The sequence below is a fragment of the Argentina silus genome (assembly GCF_951799395.1).
Source record: "Argentina silus genome assembly, chromosome: 3".
NCBI classification, from domain to species: Eukaryota; Metazoa; Chordata; class Actinopteri; order Argentiniformes; family Argentinidae; genus Argentina; species Argentina silus.
Genome location: NC_139657.1, coordinates 22090785 through 22110253, shown reverse-complemented (window position 1 = coordinate 22110253; position 19469 = coordinate 22090785). Strand labels below are relative to the sequence as shown.

The following is a 19469-nucleotide window of genomic DNA, read 5'->3' as shown; positions in this document are numbered from 1 at the left end:
GAGAGAGAGATGAAAAATACAGAAAATACATCAAAGCAAATTACATTCCTATGAATCATTCTATTAACATACCTATATTTGATTAAATGTAATTTACTATAGTCAAGGAACTATAAGGTCCTTCTTCAACAGTGGGTTTCACACAACAGAGCAGAGCATACACTTACAGTACTTACTGTATTGTAGGACTGATATGAGGAGTTCAGTCCTATAATAAGAGTTTGATAGCTGTAGTTGACAACTAGGGTATGTGTATCTCTTAGATATACTGTAGGGTCCAGCTAACCACCATATTTGGTCTTCGAGACAAATGTTTCTGGTACATCATACAGTTTGATATTCCTCTGTGATGTGTCAGGCAAATACGTATTTATCCAAATGCAGCCAGCATCACACTATTTCAAGAACACCCATTTTGACATGCAACTTTAAACAGTTAATCATTGTCTTGATTACACAAAGCTGATCAGAGCTGAGGTGAACTGAGCTGAACTCAAGCAGTCTTAAAGCCAACATTCCTGCTTCCATTTCAACTAATGTCTATCTATCTGTTGGATGAATAGCTATTTTACCAGGAGGAAAAAAAACCTTGAATAGCATATTCAACTGACTAAACAAACATGAATATGCTTATTGTTTTGTGTACAATTGGCTAGTTTATAAAGTCAATTCCAAATACTTGTTTTTCAGGCTTGGTTCATAGAAAGTAGGCTAAACGAAATGTATGTATGCTTTGTCTACTTGAGCCTCTATCTACACACTTCTTGGAGTTGTGGAAAAATAAATCATGGTATTCAGGGATAATTATTTTGATTCTGTATCAAATGTTTAAATAATACATAAAAAGTATCTAAATGAAAAGGCCTTATTTATCTATGGCTGTTGGATGTATTAATAACCAGTGTTCCATATCGATAGGTGCATCATCATTGGAATGTTTCAGAGTGAATACAATGGCTAAGGCTTTTAGTTTTTTTGATCGAAGGGTTTTAATTAAACACAATAGCCTAATTAATTATATCTATGAATGCACATTTTAGAAATGGAATAATCTACATTTTATGTGTATTGGCCGACTACAATAAAACATTTTTGCGCAGCATCAGATACTGCAATGCATGGGAAAAGCTAGACTTCAAAATATTATCTTAAGAGTAGGTGGGAAGACAGTTTGGCGATGTCGGGTGGTGTCCAGTCCTACGTAACATGACTGGCTGTTGTCGGATACACGGGTGGGTTTGGCTCTAACCGCTTTGCGCGTGGTGGCTAAAATTTGATTCGTGTTTAAAAGGCTCAGCAGCTCACAAAGCAAGAAGAGTTCGCTGGAGTCCTATTCCCTTCAGAGTCAGGGAGCACCTTATACGGAGACGCACTCCACTTTGCCCCTCTGGCACTGTAGCTGAGGCCAAGCGCGCAAAGGGAGGCTGAGCCATGCACACTCCCGTCCATGCGCTCCTCTTCAACGGAGTCAATCAATCTATATTTTTCAGTCCCACGAACGATCCAATGATGGGAATACTTGGTAATGCTACGGTCCACTCCAACGGGAGTGATCCATTTGGAAGAAATGAAGAGGTCGCCAAAATCGAAATAACGGTCCTGAGTATCACCTTTGTCGTGGCGGTGATTGGGAATATCAGTGTTTTGCTGGCGATGTACAACACCAAGAAAAAGACGTCAAGGATGCACCTGTTCATCAAGCACCTGAGTCTCGCTGACTTGGTGGTCGCGTTCTTCCAGGTCCTGCCGCAGCTTTGTTGGGAAATCACCTTTCGCTTCTACGGGCCAGATTTCCTCTGCAGGATAATGAAGCACCTGCAGGTAATGGGCATGTTCGCCTCCACCTATATGATGGTGATGATGACCTTGGACCGCTACATTGCCATCTGTCACCCGCTGAAGACCCTCCAGCAGCCCACCCAGCGGTCCTATATCATGATCATCAGCACCTGGATGTGCAGCCTAATCCTTAGCATGCCCCAGTACTTCATCTTCTCCCTGAGTGAGATCAAAAATGGCTCGGACGTCTACGACTGCTGGGGCCACTTCATAGAGCCATGGGGCGTAAAGGCCTACATCACTTGGATAACCGTCGGCATATTCCTAATTCCCGTTGTCATTCTGATGATATGTTATGGCTTCATCTGCCATAGCATATGGAAGAACATCAAATACAAGACCAGGAATACAACTGCGGGAGCTGCGTCTAAGAACGGTTTAATTGGGAAGAATTCCGTTAGCAGTGTCACCACCATATCCAGAGCGAAGTTGAGAACTGTCAAAATGACTTTTGTTATTGTGTTGGCGTACATTATATGCTGGTCACCCTTCTTTATCGTGCAGATGTGGTCCGTGTGGGACGATAACTTCCAATGGGACGGTAAGTGATTTGGATGTGTTTAGGAAGATGGATTAGACGTTACACGTACATCAGCAGGCGATCTGTATAAGACATAAAGAATGAGTCATTCTTACTCGTTGATATCTAAACGTTACAATATCTGAAGTGTAATCTGTAAAAAATCACATAATAGGAGCTGCGCAAAGCATTTGGACATCTACTCTAAAAAGTTAAGCCTGCTTTTACGCATCCACTGGGATGCTGAATTCGTCTATGAATATCTATGAGGATTGACTTGGAGCACTTGTTCACTCGTAGCTGTGATATTAACTATAATTTAGCATGCGACTGATTTGTCATGGAGAGAAAATGTCATTGCGGGTAATAATTGCACACCGCGTTATCACATATTTAAATCGTTTCTCTTAGAATGAATGCCATTACAATAAAACTATTTTTGAAAATATATATACTAGTGATGAATTAGATTAGTTGTTCATTATCCTCTCACACATCTACGCCATGCATATTGTAGGCCTATTTAACGTATGGTTATGTCTAGATCAGTATATGATTGATTGTGCCATGAAACAAATGACTTTAAGTCCCTTGATAACTCCCCTCTGATTGTGTGATTTGCAGCATTATTGATTTATGACATATACCAGCTGTTGGACTAATTCTCTCCTGGTCATTTCCTCCCTCCAGATTCCGAGAACACTACGGTCACCCTGTCTGCACTACTCGCGAGTCTTAATAGCTGCTGTAACCCGTGGATATACATGATCTTCAGTGGCCATCTCCTACACGACTTTACGCACTGTCTCCCGTGCTGTGTCAAAATACATCACAAGTTTAAGAAAGAGGACTCGGACAGCAGTATCCGAAGAACTACGCTATTAACTAAAATGACCAACCGAAGTCCAACGTGTAGTTCGGGCACTTGGAAAGACCTTGACAACTTCCCGAAATCCTCCATTCCATCAATTCAAGTGGAATCATAATGCACAAATCCATGTCAAAGATTATATTTATTCACTTAAAGGTACCACCACTAGAGTTAAACTGTTGATGTTGACACTGAATTATTGAAGTGTCAAACAAAAACTGTGATTACGCAATTGTTTAATATTGGCTGTCAGACCGAAAAAATACATTCATAAAATTTTAAGAAAATCATATTATCATGTACTAAGATATATCTAATATGGTTTGGAAGCTTGGGGATAATTATGGGCATTTAAATATGGGCAATGTACTCTGCGTTAATATCCAGGATTTTACAATCTAGGAATTCATACAGCAAAATCCAGACCACTGGAAGTAAAATCCTGAGTTAAAACTTAATGAAAGGTCTCTGTGGTCAAGGAGACCCTTTAAGAACCATTGATTCAATAATCACACAGATTATAAGAGCATGCTCTTTTTCAATAATAGTAATTGCAAGCAGCTTGATTTTGTGGTGGCCATATTTTCCCAGTGCGCCACTCAATGTGAAAACTCATGGGCCTTTACTGTTTACAAAGTATCAGAGTACCGAGTGAAGTTACAGGAACCCCCAGGGTGTGTTGTTGTCAAAATCATTCTTCCATTGACTATGTCTCCTAGTAACCTAGAGAATTAGAGCTTGAAGGTGTCTGACCTTATTTCCCCCCCTTTTCCCTTCCACTGGTTTTATTTAAAGGCACAAACTGTGATCTGAAAATCTGTTTATTGTTTGTTTCAATTCAAAATACAGTATATACCAATTGATTCTTGAAGATATAACTTAGCTTAGCACAACTTTATAACAACTTTTATAACCCAACATTTTTAATCAAACAGTTTTATTACTCTATTGTTTACAAATACAAGAATGTTAACAAACATGCACAGTACATTTACAAAATATGTTCAAAACTATCATGTAGATGTTGGACAGTCAGTTGCATCTAGAGCACTGTCTAATGTATGGATTTGAGAGGGGTTACGTTTTCCCAGCCCCATCGCTCAGCTGTAAACCAAATCAAGCAGGGCTGCTGGTTTGCTGGAAAACAAATCCCAGATTGTGGCTTTAAAAGTTGGAACCAAACTAAATGGTTTCAGGATAATTCATGTGTGTTGAAATGCTCTAAACTCTAATCTCTGTTGGACTGTTTTTAAAAAAAATTGTATTGAGACACCTCATAAATCAATGAATATCAGTTTTGTGTTTGGAACATGCATACTGTGAATGGTGCATTGCACTCATCCAGATCTACATTAGGACTCATCCTTTGATCGTTTACATTGTGTCATGACAATCAACCTTTGTATAAATGTAGCAATGTTTTCTATTACAAACTGCAAAAGACCGTCTATGAGCAGCTGACAGCAGATGTGATTCTCTTGAGAATGGGTCAGGGGGTTAAATGATCAACTCCACGTCAGCAAGGTTGAACAAAACAAAACAAACACACATTCCACACACACTGGGTAAAAACCCACAGAAGCACTTCCTAACTTCCTGCCTCATGAAGCCCATTGTTTAGAACACTGCATGCATTATGGCCCCATGCTTTTTAAATGTTCTCATATGCTGTATATTCATGCAATGTATTTTACAGTGGGATGTTTCTGAAAAACATCAAAAGCTTATTGGTAAATTATGTCAGACAAAAGTGCACGTCAAACAAGAGTGTACCAACAATGAAAATACTCAAAGATACTGAAAATAGACCTACAGGTTTTCATAATTTGTGTTTGAGTGTATATTTGTAGATAACATGTACTTTTCCATGTTCAAGATATTTGTTGATATTAATAATTTATATGAAGCTGTTTATTGTGACTTTGTATGGATCTGCCTCTGCTTGTACACGTTGTAAAGAAAATAAATATTATAGAAAATATAAAGAAAGGATCGAATATACAAAATATGAATTTACTTTGAAACCTCTCTGTCTCTTTCTTATCCAATTCAAGCACTGAGCATAGGAGTGCCATTGGTAACATGGGCAGAGAAGGGAAACTCATGTTGAACACCATCTCTCCCCCCTCTTCAATTCCAGACAGACCCCTGGTACCAACCAACCAGATAAACCTGGTATCCTAAAGACCAGTGGGTGGGGCGGGGGAAAATTCTTCCACTTACTGTGATTGTGTCAAATGGGACGGAACAAGCCATGCCCAGCCATATCAGATAGTGTTGTCAACCTCTGGGACAAGCATCCACATCTGGCAACTTGAGTTCACTGGGTTTCTGTGATGACGAACTCTTGTGATGTGTAAGGCCACATTGCCCTGCAGCTGATTGAAGTGTTTCGGATTCCCCACCTGGCAACCTCTCTGCGCCTCGTTTGACATGCCCATCAGCAGGCCTCAAGTCTTTGAAAGGCTAGCGATGCTAAAACGCATCAGTGCTCTGGGTCACAGCTCAGCGTCCATACAGAGCAAATTGTGAGAAGACATGACTGTGGATGTCAACAGATGTTGTTAGACGCAGCATGGAACCCCAGTTGGAAGATTAGAAGTCAGGCATTTCCCATTTCAGGGTCATCTGACTGGTAGAAAGTGATGGACAATCTACAGTTTGTGAAAGAATAACAATCAAGTGCCATGTAGAACAACACACTCTCCTAGTAAAACATGCATGCAGAAACGAAAGTACAAGGCCACCATAACGTGCTCATCATATGCATGTTTCCACTAAGCACTACTAAAGGGTTAAACACATTTAAATAAAAATTTAAAACACCACATTAGCAAGGCAACTACGTAGAACTTTGACTTATGTGGCAGTTAGGCAACATTAGGCAATAACTTCGAGTGGGAATAGGGGCAAAGAATATAACAAAAAATTCCTATTGAGTTTAGTTTCACTGTATTACCCCATCAAAACCCCAAATATAAGAAGACTGGGGTGTAGTATATAGGAGTAGTCGAGAGTGAAAGTGTTGCAGCGGGATGTAGGGGTGTTTTGTCGGACCTGTCATGCTTGTCAGATGGTGGGGAAACCAAACCAGACTACCCCAGTGTCTCCTCTGCATCCACTTCCAGTGGTGGGGGAGCCATTTTCCCAGGTGGTGGTGCCACTACCAAAGACCCGAAAGAGGAATGATTTTTTGCTGACCATTATGGATTTGAAGACAATGTTCACAGAGGCCGTTCCGCTGAGGAATATTGAGGCTAGGATAGTTGTGGAGGTCTTACTCTTGTTCGTGACGAGATTTGGTCTACCTTTGGGCATTCCTGTCCGATCGTGGGTCGAATTTCATGTTCGGGGTGTTTAGGGAAGCACTGAGTGAGTTGGACATTGAACAGATAACATCTTCTGCTTATCATCCTCAGTCCCAGGGGGCGATAGAGTGGTGTCACCAGACCTTGAAAACCATGATGAAAACTTATTGTGTCGAGTTCCCAGGGCCCAGTATTTAAAAACTTATCTGATCGGATTTCGGCAAACAATTTGGATTCAATTGTAGAACTGGGTATTTCAAAAGTGAAATATGAGATTCTGATCATTCGGATAGGGATTCGGATTTGATAGTATAATTTGACCTTTAATCAAGATTGAATGTTGTTCTTGCGTATTTCAAAACTCAAAGGTTGTTAATTTAGATTTTTAGTTTTGATGCTGCAAATCAGGATAATCATGATCTCACTGGAAGGGTGGATTCAGGGTGGATTTTGAAGGTGACCAATAAAATAAGGTGGAGCAGAAAAATAATAATTTACCTAAATACAGGTTAGTTATAGTATTTAATGTAGTGTGAGTCATCCAGTGAGATGTTGAATTTTGTCAATGTGTTATATAACGAGTTATGCAGTTCCCTGCATAAGTAATAGAACAGTGAAGCATTTTTTCTTCTTTTGGCTCTATACTCCAAATGTTTGGATTTGAAATCAAACAGTAACTATGAGGTTACTATCAAACAGTAACTATGACAAGTATATATTATCAGCTTGTACATATTGGTTTCACCATTTTGAAATTACTTTTTATACATAGTCCCCCTATTTCAGGGCACCAAAAGTAATGGGACAGTTTCATATAATGTCCAAATTAAGAACTCATGTTTAGTGTTTGGTTGACAATCCTTTGCATGCAATAACTGCCTGAAGTCTGGTGATGCTCTGCCAGGCCTGTAGTGCAGTCATCTTCAGTTGTTTTTGTTTTGAGGTATTTTTCCTTAAAATCCTATAATCGGGAAATTAAATGCATGTTCAACTGGATTTAAATCTTTAGATTGACTTGGCCAGTCAAAAATCTTCCATAACACAACTTCCACCACATCTGTTATTCTGGATTTTTTTTCCAGATTTCTCAGCCTAATAATGGCTTCCTTGACTTTCATGGACACCTCTTTGGTCCTCATACTGACAGACACCAATAGCAGACTCCAAAGGTAAAACACAAAGCCTACAATCAATACTAGACATTCACTATGCCTGCACAAATGATGTGACGGAACACTCCTGACTAACCACAAACACCTGTCAAGCCAATTGCCTCATTACTTTTGGTGCCCTGAAATAGGGGGACTATGCATAATATTTGCCTCTTCCACAGATGAGGAGGCAGGTGATGAGAATTCTGGGGATGTGTGGATTTTACCTGAGATTCGTGCCTAATTTTGCAGTGGTGACTGAACCCCTGACAAACTTAAAGAAGGAGGTCAAGTTTTGTTGGGACGGAGCTGTGTCAGCAGGTCTTGGAGCAGGTCAAGACGATTCTATTGTGTGAGCCGGTATTGGGGGGCACTCCAAATTTGCAATGCCTTTCGAGTTGGCCAGGGATGCCCTTGGTGTTGGGGTTGGGGCAGTGTTGCTTCAGGGGGCACTTCTGATGTTAAGAAACCAATCACATATTTTTCAATGAAGTTCAAAATTGAATCAAAATTAAAAACATCAACAGGCTTTCTCGACGACTGAAAGGGAGGCGTTGGCCCTGGTATTGGCCATATCGCATTTTGAAGTGTATGTGTCCGGTGTGGGCAGGGGCCAGGGGGCCGGGGTTAGGAATCAGTACTCTAGATAGGGATAGATCACAGTTTATACAGTACATTATCACATGTCACATGCTACCCCAGGGGAAGTGGGTGTGAAAGCCAGGATCCAGGGCGGAAGTCACGATGACAAAGTGTTTAAGATGTCAATATCATCCGCCAGTACGGGGGTTGTAATTGAGACATTGACGGACCACCTGTTTGGCACATCCTCCAGGGGAATACAGATTTTCTATCCTGTCTTAAATTAGACATATTATTTGGTATTCTGTTTGTGTTATTTGTCGTCCTATGAACAACTACCATCCATTTGGGCTAGCCTGCAGAGTATTGTTGGAGCACGCCATAGAGTCTGGTCAGTAGCCCCTTGCTTCCTCAGGTCTCACCACATCCAACACAGCTACTACTTACAACTTAAGTTAAAGCATACATCCAGACCAGTTGCAGAACTATTTTAGACAGCCTAGCACCTCTAGACTGACAAGAGTAGAGCTACTTGTAGGCTGGCTTGTGGGTTTCGTAACAGTACATTGATGCTATTCACTTTCATAATAATAATAATGTATTTTCTGAACAAAGGCTTCCATACTTGCAGACACATGATGTTACACAACAATGTGTTGTCACTCTCTAAATTCCGTGTTCCAATTTGTAAGAGAAAGAGGAGTGAATAAACCTATGAATATCATGACGTAACATAAACATGAGATCATCCACGAGAAGAAAATATTACATTTCTGAGATCGCTTGTGTTCTAAATGCATTCCTTAAATTGAGACACTGTTTAGATCATGGGTTATGTTGGGCACACTCCTCTGTAAAAGCTCACCAATTTGACAGTTTCCTTACTTCAAATGATGTAAACAACCTCCAGTGGTCTTTTCGTTACAGGAAACGTGTTCCATTCTCTCTCACTATCTGGACAACGCCTCCTACAGCACCCCTCACAGAAACTGTCATGGGAAGATCATCTTGATCTGAACAAACTCATCAAACAACTTAAATTCAGTCAACAAGCCAAGTCTGGTTCGGTAGCAGTATGGCCCAGGGCAGGCGAGCTCTGCAAAGGGTGGTACGCCTTGCAGAAAGGACCATGGGAGCTCCAGCTCTTGAAGCCAGCCAAATATTTAGCATTCACAATTTCTAACAATGAAGCAGATTTTTATCATTGGTATTATTTGGTCTCAGTGTTCATCTTGTGTCCTGCTTAGGCTTAAAACAGAAAAAGATGGGCCTGTTTGGCAAACTTTAAATCTGGGATTTAGAGTTAGCGGGACAAAGTGCATTTTCACAAGTCCCCTCCACTCCCATTCTCATAATGACAGGATCTCCTAGAGACCAGGCTCTCTAACATGTCCGCTTCCACTCTGCAACAACAATTACCCCCTTCCTGTTCTATTGTTCACCTCAGCTCGTCCCAACAATAACATCATAATCTATTTGCAAATAGCGTTTTAAATACCCCAACTTTTGGCAGTTTTCAAGATTTAACACAAGTGAATGAGGAAAGAGTAGAACGCATAGAACCTCCAAAGCAACACAGCTTACTGCCTGCCGCAATAAGACTGTACAACTCCTCCTCTGGCTGGCTGGCTCCATCGGGGTGATCAGAGTCAGGCTGGGGGATGTTAAATCATACTGGACTGTTCTTACTGTATATAATGTTTCAGATGTCTATTTTATTTTATTCTATTATTCTATTGTCATTTTATTTTGTTGTTGTTGTTTGTGATGTGAGCTGCTGTAACACCTTCATTTCCTCTCAGGGATCAATAAAGTACCTATCTATCTATCTATCTATCTATCTATCTATCTATCTATCTATCTAGTGTTAAGACCTCTGTATCCTGTATAAGATATTAAATAAGAGAAGTTCCTTAAAACTAATTGGTGTTCCTTAAAACTAACTGACTGACAATGAGCAGGGACAGACGAGAAATAACACAGATCAAAGTTAATTGAAGAAGGTGTAACACAATGTAGTAGGCGGTTTGACTGTTTTTTGTGGTGCTTTGAAATGGAATGGGACGATTTTTACAGAGGAAGTTCAGAAAGAAGGAAATGTCATATCAGAGGTTTATTAATCAAAGTGGTGCTTTGATGTGCCTGGGATCACACAGTGAAGGCCTGTGGATCCTGCAGACTGAGGATAGTCTTTCTCTGTGAGCTCAGAAGCCAGGCAGGAGTCAAAGGCAGTGTGAGGAAGGTGAGATAGGGGCTAAAATCAGACCCACCTACACAGCCAGCCATCTTCGCCAGAGGACGGGAGCAAAGTTTGAAAGTATGAACCATCAGTAGACCTGTTGAAAGCAGATATTCGCATGGTTAGTTGGCTCATCTCAAAATCCCGTGCAGTAAAATGGTTATGTTATACAAGTGTGAAAATTAAGTACTGAATTACACAATTCGGTTATCAATTTTATTTTATTTTATTGACTTTAGACAAACATCTTAATTTCGACACAAACAGACAACAAGCTATACTGTAGGTGACAACAATACATGAACACACAGGATAAACCGTAGCTGAAATTAGCCAAGACAACACTATTCATGAATGATAGATGGTGTGGGAGGTCTTCACATGTATTCAGCATCAGAAGAAAACATGTAGAAAAAAAGAACACCACCACACCATTCCGTCACAGCTCTGCCGTTGCCTGGAAACCAAAACAAATTGTAATGGCTTCACTAATGATTAATGAACTGACAAGCCTGTTGTTTTCTTAAGAGGTTGAAGAAATAGTGATCTGAGTAATTATGGATTAGTTCAATCTGTCAACATCAATTGGACGTGAGGGAACAAGGAGGTGTTATTCTAAATTAGTTCCCACAGTTGATGTCACATGTCATAACAATTTACAGGAACAGCCTCTCACTTTTAGGTGAATATGTTTGTGAAATATGTAGGCCTACATGTTCATTAGACCAGAAAATGTTTATAATATCACGTGTAGAAACTCACTCATGAATGATGTCTATTCTCTTACATAATGTTAATCTGCTCAATGCCATCTCAAGTCAAGGATGTGGTTATGTGACTTTATTTAACCTTCACAAACTCTGGCTGAGAAAACATAATTTCTAGTCTGAAATGAGTATGTTGTCATGGCATTATGTTCACTGTCTTCATTTCTACACTTTTCTGCAATAAATAGACATGACTGTAATGTATTTCTTACAATTATTGCAACTTTTCTCAAAATACAATTGTGGGTGTACATCATTAAAATCACATTATTCATTCAAGAACTAACTTTCAATTCCTGCATGTTACAGTATGTATTCGTAAAACACAGATTCACTCCAATAAACGTAGTCTGTCCACCTCCCCGGTCAACTTAAATACATAAAATGACCCCATTTAATCTTCAAGGCAACAAGATGGCTTTTGTAAAAAGAGCAATGCAATAGGGGACATCCCCAAAGTGTTGCCCTCTGACCCTCTCAGAGTGTTTACATACTGTCAGTTGTCTGGCGTCACCCCCTCTTTAGTCTGTGGACCTGGAATCAATCACATTTCTACTGTGTGAATTGCATGGGAGGCCCTTGGTAGTGACAGGGGCTGTGAGAGGGGCTATTTCAAGACTCCTTGGCTAATGTGAAGATGGGTTATGTTATTGGGAATGAAACATCTCTTCCTGATAACCCACACTTCACCCACAGAGAGAATGTCACATTCTTCCATGAGAAATTAGACATCACTGTGCCTAAATAATAAAATATTCCCTGTGATGAATACATAGTATGTCAAATTGGGATTATGTTACTCGGGAACGCCTGAAGAACCAGAATGACAGCACACAGAGAGGGTAGGGTTAAGCCCAAAGGCTTATTTAATAGTAAGTAATGGGGAGAGGGGTAGGGGAGAGAATCCTAGGGAGAGTAGTCCAGGGTTGGTCCAGGGTTCTGCAGGCAGGCGGGTAGTCAGACAGGCAGGGTTCGGGCAGGCAGGCGGGTAATCAAACAGGAAAGGGCTAGGTCCGTGGAAGGTAGACAAGGGGAATCCAAGGAAGATGAGGGTTCTGGAGGGGCACAGGAGAATACGGTGAAACACAAAACAAACACTAGGAACACGGGAGGACATGAAAAAGGCTGGAAGTGTAATGCGGGTTACTGGGAAGGTTACCATATACACAGTACGTTCTGGCACCGGAGTGAAGACTGGGCAGGATTCTTATAGGCGGGTGATTGGGAATGGGTCGCAGGTGTGCTGAGAGGAGACAGGGAACAGGTGCACTGTCGACTGGGAGGTTGACGCTCCAGCGATGATCGCCGGGGCCTCAAGGTGGTGCCAGTGGGCAGGTCAGGGAGAGGGATCGTAACAGATTAACCATGATAAAGATAGATATTTATGAGGTTTGGTTGCCCTGCATTCTTGCCATAAGTGTATGGTACATATACAGTAGGGCTGAGAAGGTTAAATGGCGTGTGTTTAACATATAGATACATACATTAACACTGCAACAGGCTCATCTCTCTGTTAGCTCAGAGGTTCGGCTACTCACTGACCTCCTGGTGCCTGTCTATAGATAGTGTAGACAAGGGTTGCTTGCCAGACATTTCCACCTATGGGCAGTGACACACAATAATGCAGACTCTTTGTCAAATACTTCTTTGTTCAATACTATTTCATGCCCATTGTGGTTTAAACAATGCACTTGTCGCTACATACAGTAAATCAATACTTTTTTCTGTGCTGTTCCACCTCATCTCTTTACGTAATAGCCCACTCACTGGTTGCCACATTGTCCAATACAACAATTATGACAATCAGGGATTGAGATATTACACATCTCCTTTGTACTACTTTGTATTTCATTCAACATGATGATGATACCACTTCTCTCCAGCTTTCTTAATGTCATCCAGGAATCAATCGTTTTTTCCTGCAGTACACCATTGCAATATCTAGCCATGTGTGAAAAGCGTGGACTGAGAAAGAGAAAAAAAGCCTAAAGGTAATAAAAATAACAAATGGCCAGTACTGGATCCCCATGGAGAGTCTCTGAAAAACCCAAGCTTAACCCTGAAACTCCGCAGGTGGGAATGGAATCTGGCCTGTTTGCGCTCATAAATCTCTCCATCAACACACACACACAAATCAGTTAGACAAAGATCAAGGATTGTAAAAAATATATTCTCAAAGGGGACATTTGCAAACTCCCCCTGTCCCATATGTGATCCAACATACAGAAAACAAAAATGGTGTGTGAGTGAAGCTAACCTATTCCATCTTGCAAGCATCATAATTAACTAGTGACATCTAGTGGTCAAACTGATATATATATATATATGCCTAACAATTAAACAGCCAAATCACACTTATACATCAAATGCATGTAAACAATAACTTTACAATTCTATAGTGGGTTCTTCGGGCTACTATAGGCTACCCTCTGTCTCAGAGAACACATAGTAATAAACAAACTCTTCCAAAATACAACAAGTCAAAACCCAACAGATTTAGGATTCCTCAATTGCAACAATCTACCAAAATGTCTGTTTGAGGCACTGATGGAGCTTTTCCACCAGAGGTTCCACCGGGTCCCAGTCCAGATGTTTTTGGGGTTGTGTAATTGAATGTGAGGCATTTATTTAGTTTGGAAATGTGCACAAAAACTAGCATAGACAGTTCAGTTATGCAGCCTGATGAGCCAATCACATTTTCCATGAAATGAAACAGGTATGTTTGAAACCCGCTGCTGAGCAAACTTAATGGTGCATATACACTCACCGGACACTTTATTAGGTACACCTTGCTAGTACTGGGTTGGACCCCCTTTTGTAGCCCAGCTGCTTCAAGGTTCGACATGTTGTGCATTCAGAGATGGTCTTCTGCATACCTTGGTTGTAACAAGTTATTTGAGTTACTGTTGCCTTTCTATCATCTCGAACCAGTCTGGCCATTCTCCTCTGACCTCTGGCATCAACAAGGCATTTTCGCCCAGAGAACTGCCGCTCACTGGATATTTTCTCTTTTTTGGACCATTCTATGTAAACCCTAGAGATGGTTGTGGTGAAAATCCCAGTAGATCAGCAGTTTCTGAAATACTCAGACCAGCCCGTCTGGCACCAACAACCATGCCACGTTCAAAGTCACTTAAATCACCTTTCTTCCCCATTCTGATGCTCGGTTTGAACTTCAGCAGGTCGTCTTGACCATGCCTACATGCCTAAATGCATTGAGTTGCTGCCATGTGATTGGCTGATTAGATATTTGCGTTACCGTGCAGTTGAACAGGTGTACCTAATAAAGTGGCCGGTGAGTGTACAGTGCAATGATGAAGCACCATCTAATGAATTTGGACGCATACGCTTGCAGACAAGATGTTTCTATACACTTCAGAATACACTCTGCTTCTGCCGTCAGCAATGTCTCCACCAGATCTGGATGACGATATATCGCCTCCATTCATTTTCTATGGAAGGCATGCAAGCTGATGTGCAGTGCATAACGGGATCGTGCGCGAGCGAAGTAGGTTGGGTGGCGCAATGAAAGAGTATGCCATACGCGTAGTGCAAAAACGCATTTTGGAACACAGCCGTTGAATCTGATTGGCTGGATATTATTTAAATGAGGGCGAACTTCTCGGCGCGAACGGTAAAATTTGCCACCTCTTTGCCAGCGACCCATCATCGTAAAATTGACATAATTGCATGGATCTTCTCTTTGTCCCTCCAAAAATCGAAAACTAGATATTTCATTCATTATCTACAAGTACTATATAAGTGACAATTGAGACAATTGAATCGATATTTTCGCGCCTGTCTCATATCACCCCTTTTTAAATATATATTTTATTTGTAATACATTACTACATAGGCTGGGCTATTTATTTTAAATAAATTACTATGATGCATGATCAAATAAATTAAATCGACAATGTATTTACATGTTATAAAGACATGCAAACGTTGATTGCAAAACAAACTTGATTGCACAGCCTAACATGTGTCCGAAGCATATGCCTACATGCTTCCAGCAGCACACACGGCTATTGCGGGTGGATTAATTACTAAATTAAACTAGTGAAGTTACCTCGTCTACTTGGACAGGTAACTTGCGTCTGACTGGAGCGTCTGATAACACCGTCTAACATGGAAACTACACCGGCTGTGCGCGTTAAATTTACATGATTAATTTGAATTCATTGCCCAATTCCAACTGAAGTATTTTTTAACAGCATTTGAGTTGTTAATGATAATATCAAGTATTTAATAGGGTTAGGGTTAACATATATACATTTAAGCTTATATTCTGCCAACTGTGGTATTTACACCTATATTTTGACTACATGGCTTCGTTTTCCTGAGTCAGATCTTTCCATAACTGTGTAGGATGACACGATATTCTCAGATATTAATCTATTAGACTTGATATAAGCGAATAACACCAAAACAGGCATATTTGGTGGACTGCAAAATACTGACTAAACAATAATTTGTGCTATGCTCAACATACTTATTGAACAGTCCTTTGATATCCTGTGACTACAATGTACCCTGTGTTGGGACAATTTAAGTCAGATTTTATTTCTGTGGAAATGTGTAGGCTATAGCATTTTGACAGAGTTTACAATCAGTCTAACTTTGGTAAAATTACCTAAGTTTGTTTTGTGGTGTTTGTCATTGAAACAAATAGAGAAGAATTAAGTTTCATGACATTTTTAATCATCTTTATGTTTTCTATAGCCTAAGTTGCTACAATAGCTGCAGAACAAATACATAATTTCCATAATTATGTCCTGGTCATGTTATATTGGTCCATTTTCAAAATCATTATGGTTCTCCATGACATGGCGCCATGCTGAACCTGGATAATGCAACTCTATAGCAGATTGACACAAACATTAACAAATAAATACGAGTACTGTAGGACTGGTGAAATAGTGTGCATATTGTCTGACATCTGATACCACCTCCTAGCCAAACTGTTGAACTGCAACTGACCCCCCAGTTGTAAAATGCTAATAACATGAATGCCTGTTGTTGGGTTTTTGCGAAATGTGTAAGTATTTACTATATGGTGTGTACTATTTGTAGTATTGATAGCCCACTGTAGTGTTCATTGTAAATCCTACGATATGCTATGATATTTATTAACTAGGCTATTAGTTCATAAGTAAACAGTTGCTCTATGAAATTCCCCAGTAGGCTACAGCAATTCATAGATCAGTATCAGGTTGAGGAGTTGCTTCACAAAATGGTCACTCATGGCAACGCAAGGTCAGACCTCGTAATCAGACGATCAAGTCACGGCGTAAATCAGACGGTATTATCAGACGCTAGAGACGCTAGAGTGATAGTCAGGCGTTGATATACTAATATTAATAATTGACAACAACATAAGTCATTACACGTAAACGCCGCCTACACCCCGCCTGCGTGACATGACCATGACATCTAAACTTCCATATAAAATACAGACGGTTAGGTACAAGCTAAGGCAGGCGTTGGTGATCCACATCAGCCACTAGCTCCTCCTTATTGTGGCAGGATCAACACGCCAAAAGATGGCGATGCAACGTTGCGCGAAACCATCGCCTCTGGTGGATTTGCCCAGTGATGCAGATTTTAGAGCGAGGCACTGTTCAGCCCGCAGTTACGCCTGACAGGCGGCAGGGAGCAGCAACCTCCTTCAATGTGGGAGGCACATTTCATGACCAATCATGAATGTTTTCTTGACACATGCGTAGGCCTATTTGAATAAGGAAAATCCATATATGCTGCGATGTGTAGACTAAGAATTAAATCATTATGGTATTTGAGAGATCTATTGATTGCACATACACTCACCGAACACTTTATTAGGAACACCGGTACACCTTCTCAGGGTGGAGGTGGTGTAATGGTGTAGGGAATGTTTTCTTGGCACACTTTGGGCCCGTTAATACCAAGCAATCATCGCTTAAATGCCACAGCCTATTTGAGTATTGTTGCTGACCATGTGCATCCCTTCATGTCCACAATTTACCCATCTTCTAATGGCAATGCACCATGTCACAAAGCAAAAGTCATCTCAAACTGGTTTCATGAACATGACAATGAGTTCAGTGTTCTTCAGTGGCCTTCCCAGTCACTGGATCTGAATAGAACACCTTTGGAATGTGGTAGAACGAGAGATTCACAGCTTGAAAGTGCACCTGAAAAATCTGCAGGAATTGTGTGATGCAATCATGTCATCATGGACCAGAATCTCAAAGGAATGTTTCCAACATCTTGTGGAATCAATGCCACGAAGAATTGAGGCTGTTTTGAGAGCAAAGGGAGTTGCAAAACAACTCCACCCTTTGATTCGCCCGATCACGTCAGATCGGACTGAGAAGCACACCAATGTGTTAGCAAAGCGCCCATTCCATGCGCTGGGCTTTTGGGCATATACGCAAAAGGAGCGTAACGGGAGGTCATTCTGAAGCATTGAAATAAAGACACATTTTATACATTGCAAATTGCATGACCCTCCCCTCCGCTGTATAAAATCATAACCCTCCCCCCAACTGAAATTCAAAACGGACTACCCCCAGGGTCCCTCCCCCAAATCCCTCCATCATAAATAACGATCAGTCCCTTACTAGATCTACTAGTAATCTGATCTACTATGAGTGCCTCCTCTAATTGATACACTGCAACACTGTAGTATGTCTGCTAATAAGCTCAACATGGCACTGTGGTGCAAAACACTAAGCTCTGCTGAGTCATCACCATGCACCAGGCACATGCCATATTGCCACCATTGTGCATGCAATAAAACCACACACACACACACACACACACACACACACACGCACACACCAACTTGTGAGCCTGTGGATAATCCGTTGTGTGGTGAAGGCCTTTAGATGTGAGTGGGTGACAGTCTGTCTCTGTCCATCTGTGTGAGCCAGTCATCTGCAGGCCTAATCGGCTGATTACAACCTCCCCCCAGCCGACTATCATACATTCACACAAATCTTACATTGATGTCACTGGAAGATGTGCATGATCATTCTAATTACACACACAAAAGGGTTAGTTAACCTAAGTTACTTAAGTTAAGATTCAACTCTCAATGAATTGATAATAAGTTCTTGTGGCACAAGAAACACCCAGACACTGTGGTACTCAATGTAGATGATGTCAAGCAATTGCATGCAAATTGGAAAAAATATGATTTCTCTGTTGTTACTGATGACATCGGAGAGAGATAGAGAGCCCCTTCTGCTTGATCAAAATAAAGCTGCATTGAGGGGATGGCATCACTGCCAGGCAAGAGACAACTCACAACACAACACCAGCTGCTCACCAAATTACACCTCTGGCTGCCAAACCCCTGTTTGCCTTTCTGGGATGACACAAACCAATAATATCAGGATGTGAACCCTTATGCAGTTCCAGTATGTTTCGCCTGCACACACAATGGCTAAAAACAAACCAAGTTGACTAGAGGGAAATGATTTAATCTCAGTGGACCTAACGTGACCAAGCTCTGCTCATGACCATAGTATGCCTGTGTACTCAAGCCTATTCCTTGTCACAGCTGTATAAATATGAATGTGAAATTGGTTGTGAAGCAAACTGTAAAGAAAAACTAGTACACTGAAGAATATCTCCTAGATCCAATATGAGATGGCTATATTGACTTCCTCTGGGTTTCAGTACATTACGGAGAAAAGAAGAGACTGATTGATTTGGGTTCAACTAACTCCTTAATAATTGATAGGTATTCATTATCATACATTGATATCATATCACCATCTGCTATCCATTTTGCATTGCTATGATTCTACAATATAGACGTATAATATTTTCCTCAATGTATTTCTGATGAAATATCTGGAAGCGCTAAAGGATCAATTCATTCAGGCTTTCTTTTGAAACCAGGATATAATAAATCATTTGTTGAGAGCATACTCATTTTTGATAATAATACATAATTTATGAGGCAGGTGCTGTATCTGTTTCACAAGTCATACCAATTAACTTTCATTTAAAATGTCCATGTCCTTTATCAATCTACTGTGTCAGAAACATTCCCTTCCAAACTAAATCAATTGTATGATCTAAGGTTCAAGAATGAAAAAGGAAAATGTTTGCTTATCTGATGGATATGTTTGGGCTAATGGTCTGGACTCTAAGCTCTGCTTGTGGAATATTATCACCAGCAGCATCACAGTGATTGG

General features: G+C 40.6%; 1 protein-coding gene across 1 annotated transcript; it reads left to right on the top strand.

Moving 5' to 3' along the window:
• Positions 1 to 1431: 1431 nt before the first annotated feature.
• avpr1aa (arginine vasopressin receptor 1Aa) lies at positions 1432 to 3836 on the top strand (the record flags this gene model as incomplete). The annotated part of the gene is made up of 2 exons (XM_083665832.1): positions 1432 to 2380; positions 3050 to 3836. 2 exons carry the CDS (start codon positions 1432 to 1434, stop codon positions 3343 to 3345), a joined length of 1245 nt encoding a protein of 414 aa, XP_083521958.1. The 3' UTR covers positions 3346 to 3836.
• Positions 3837 to 19469: the final 15633 nt, after the last annotated feature.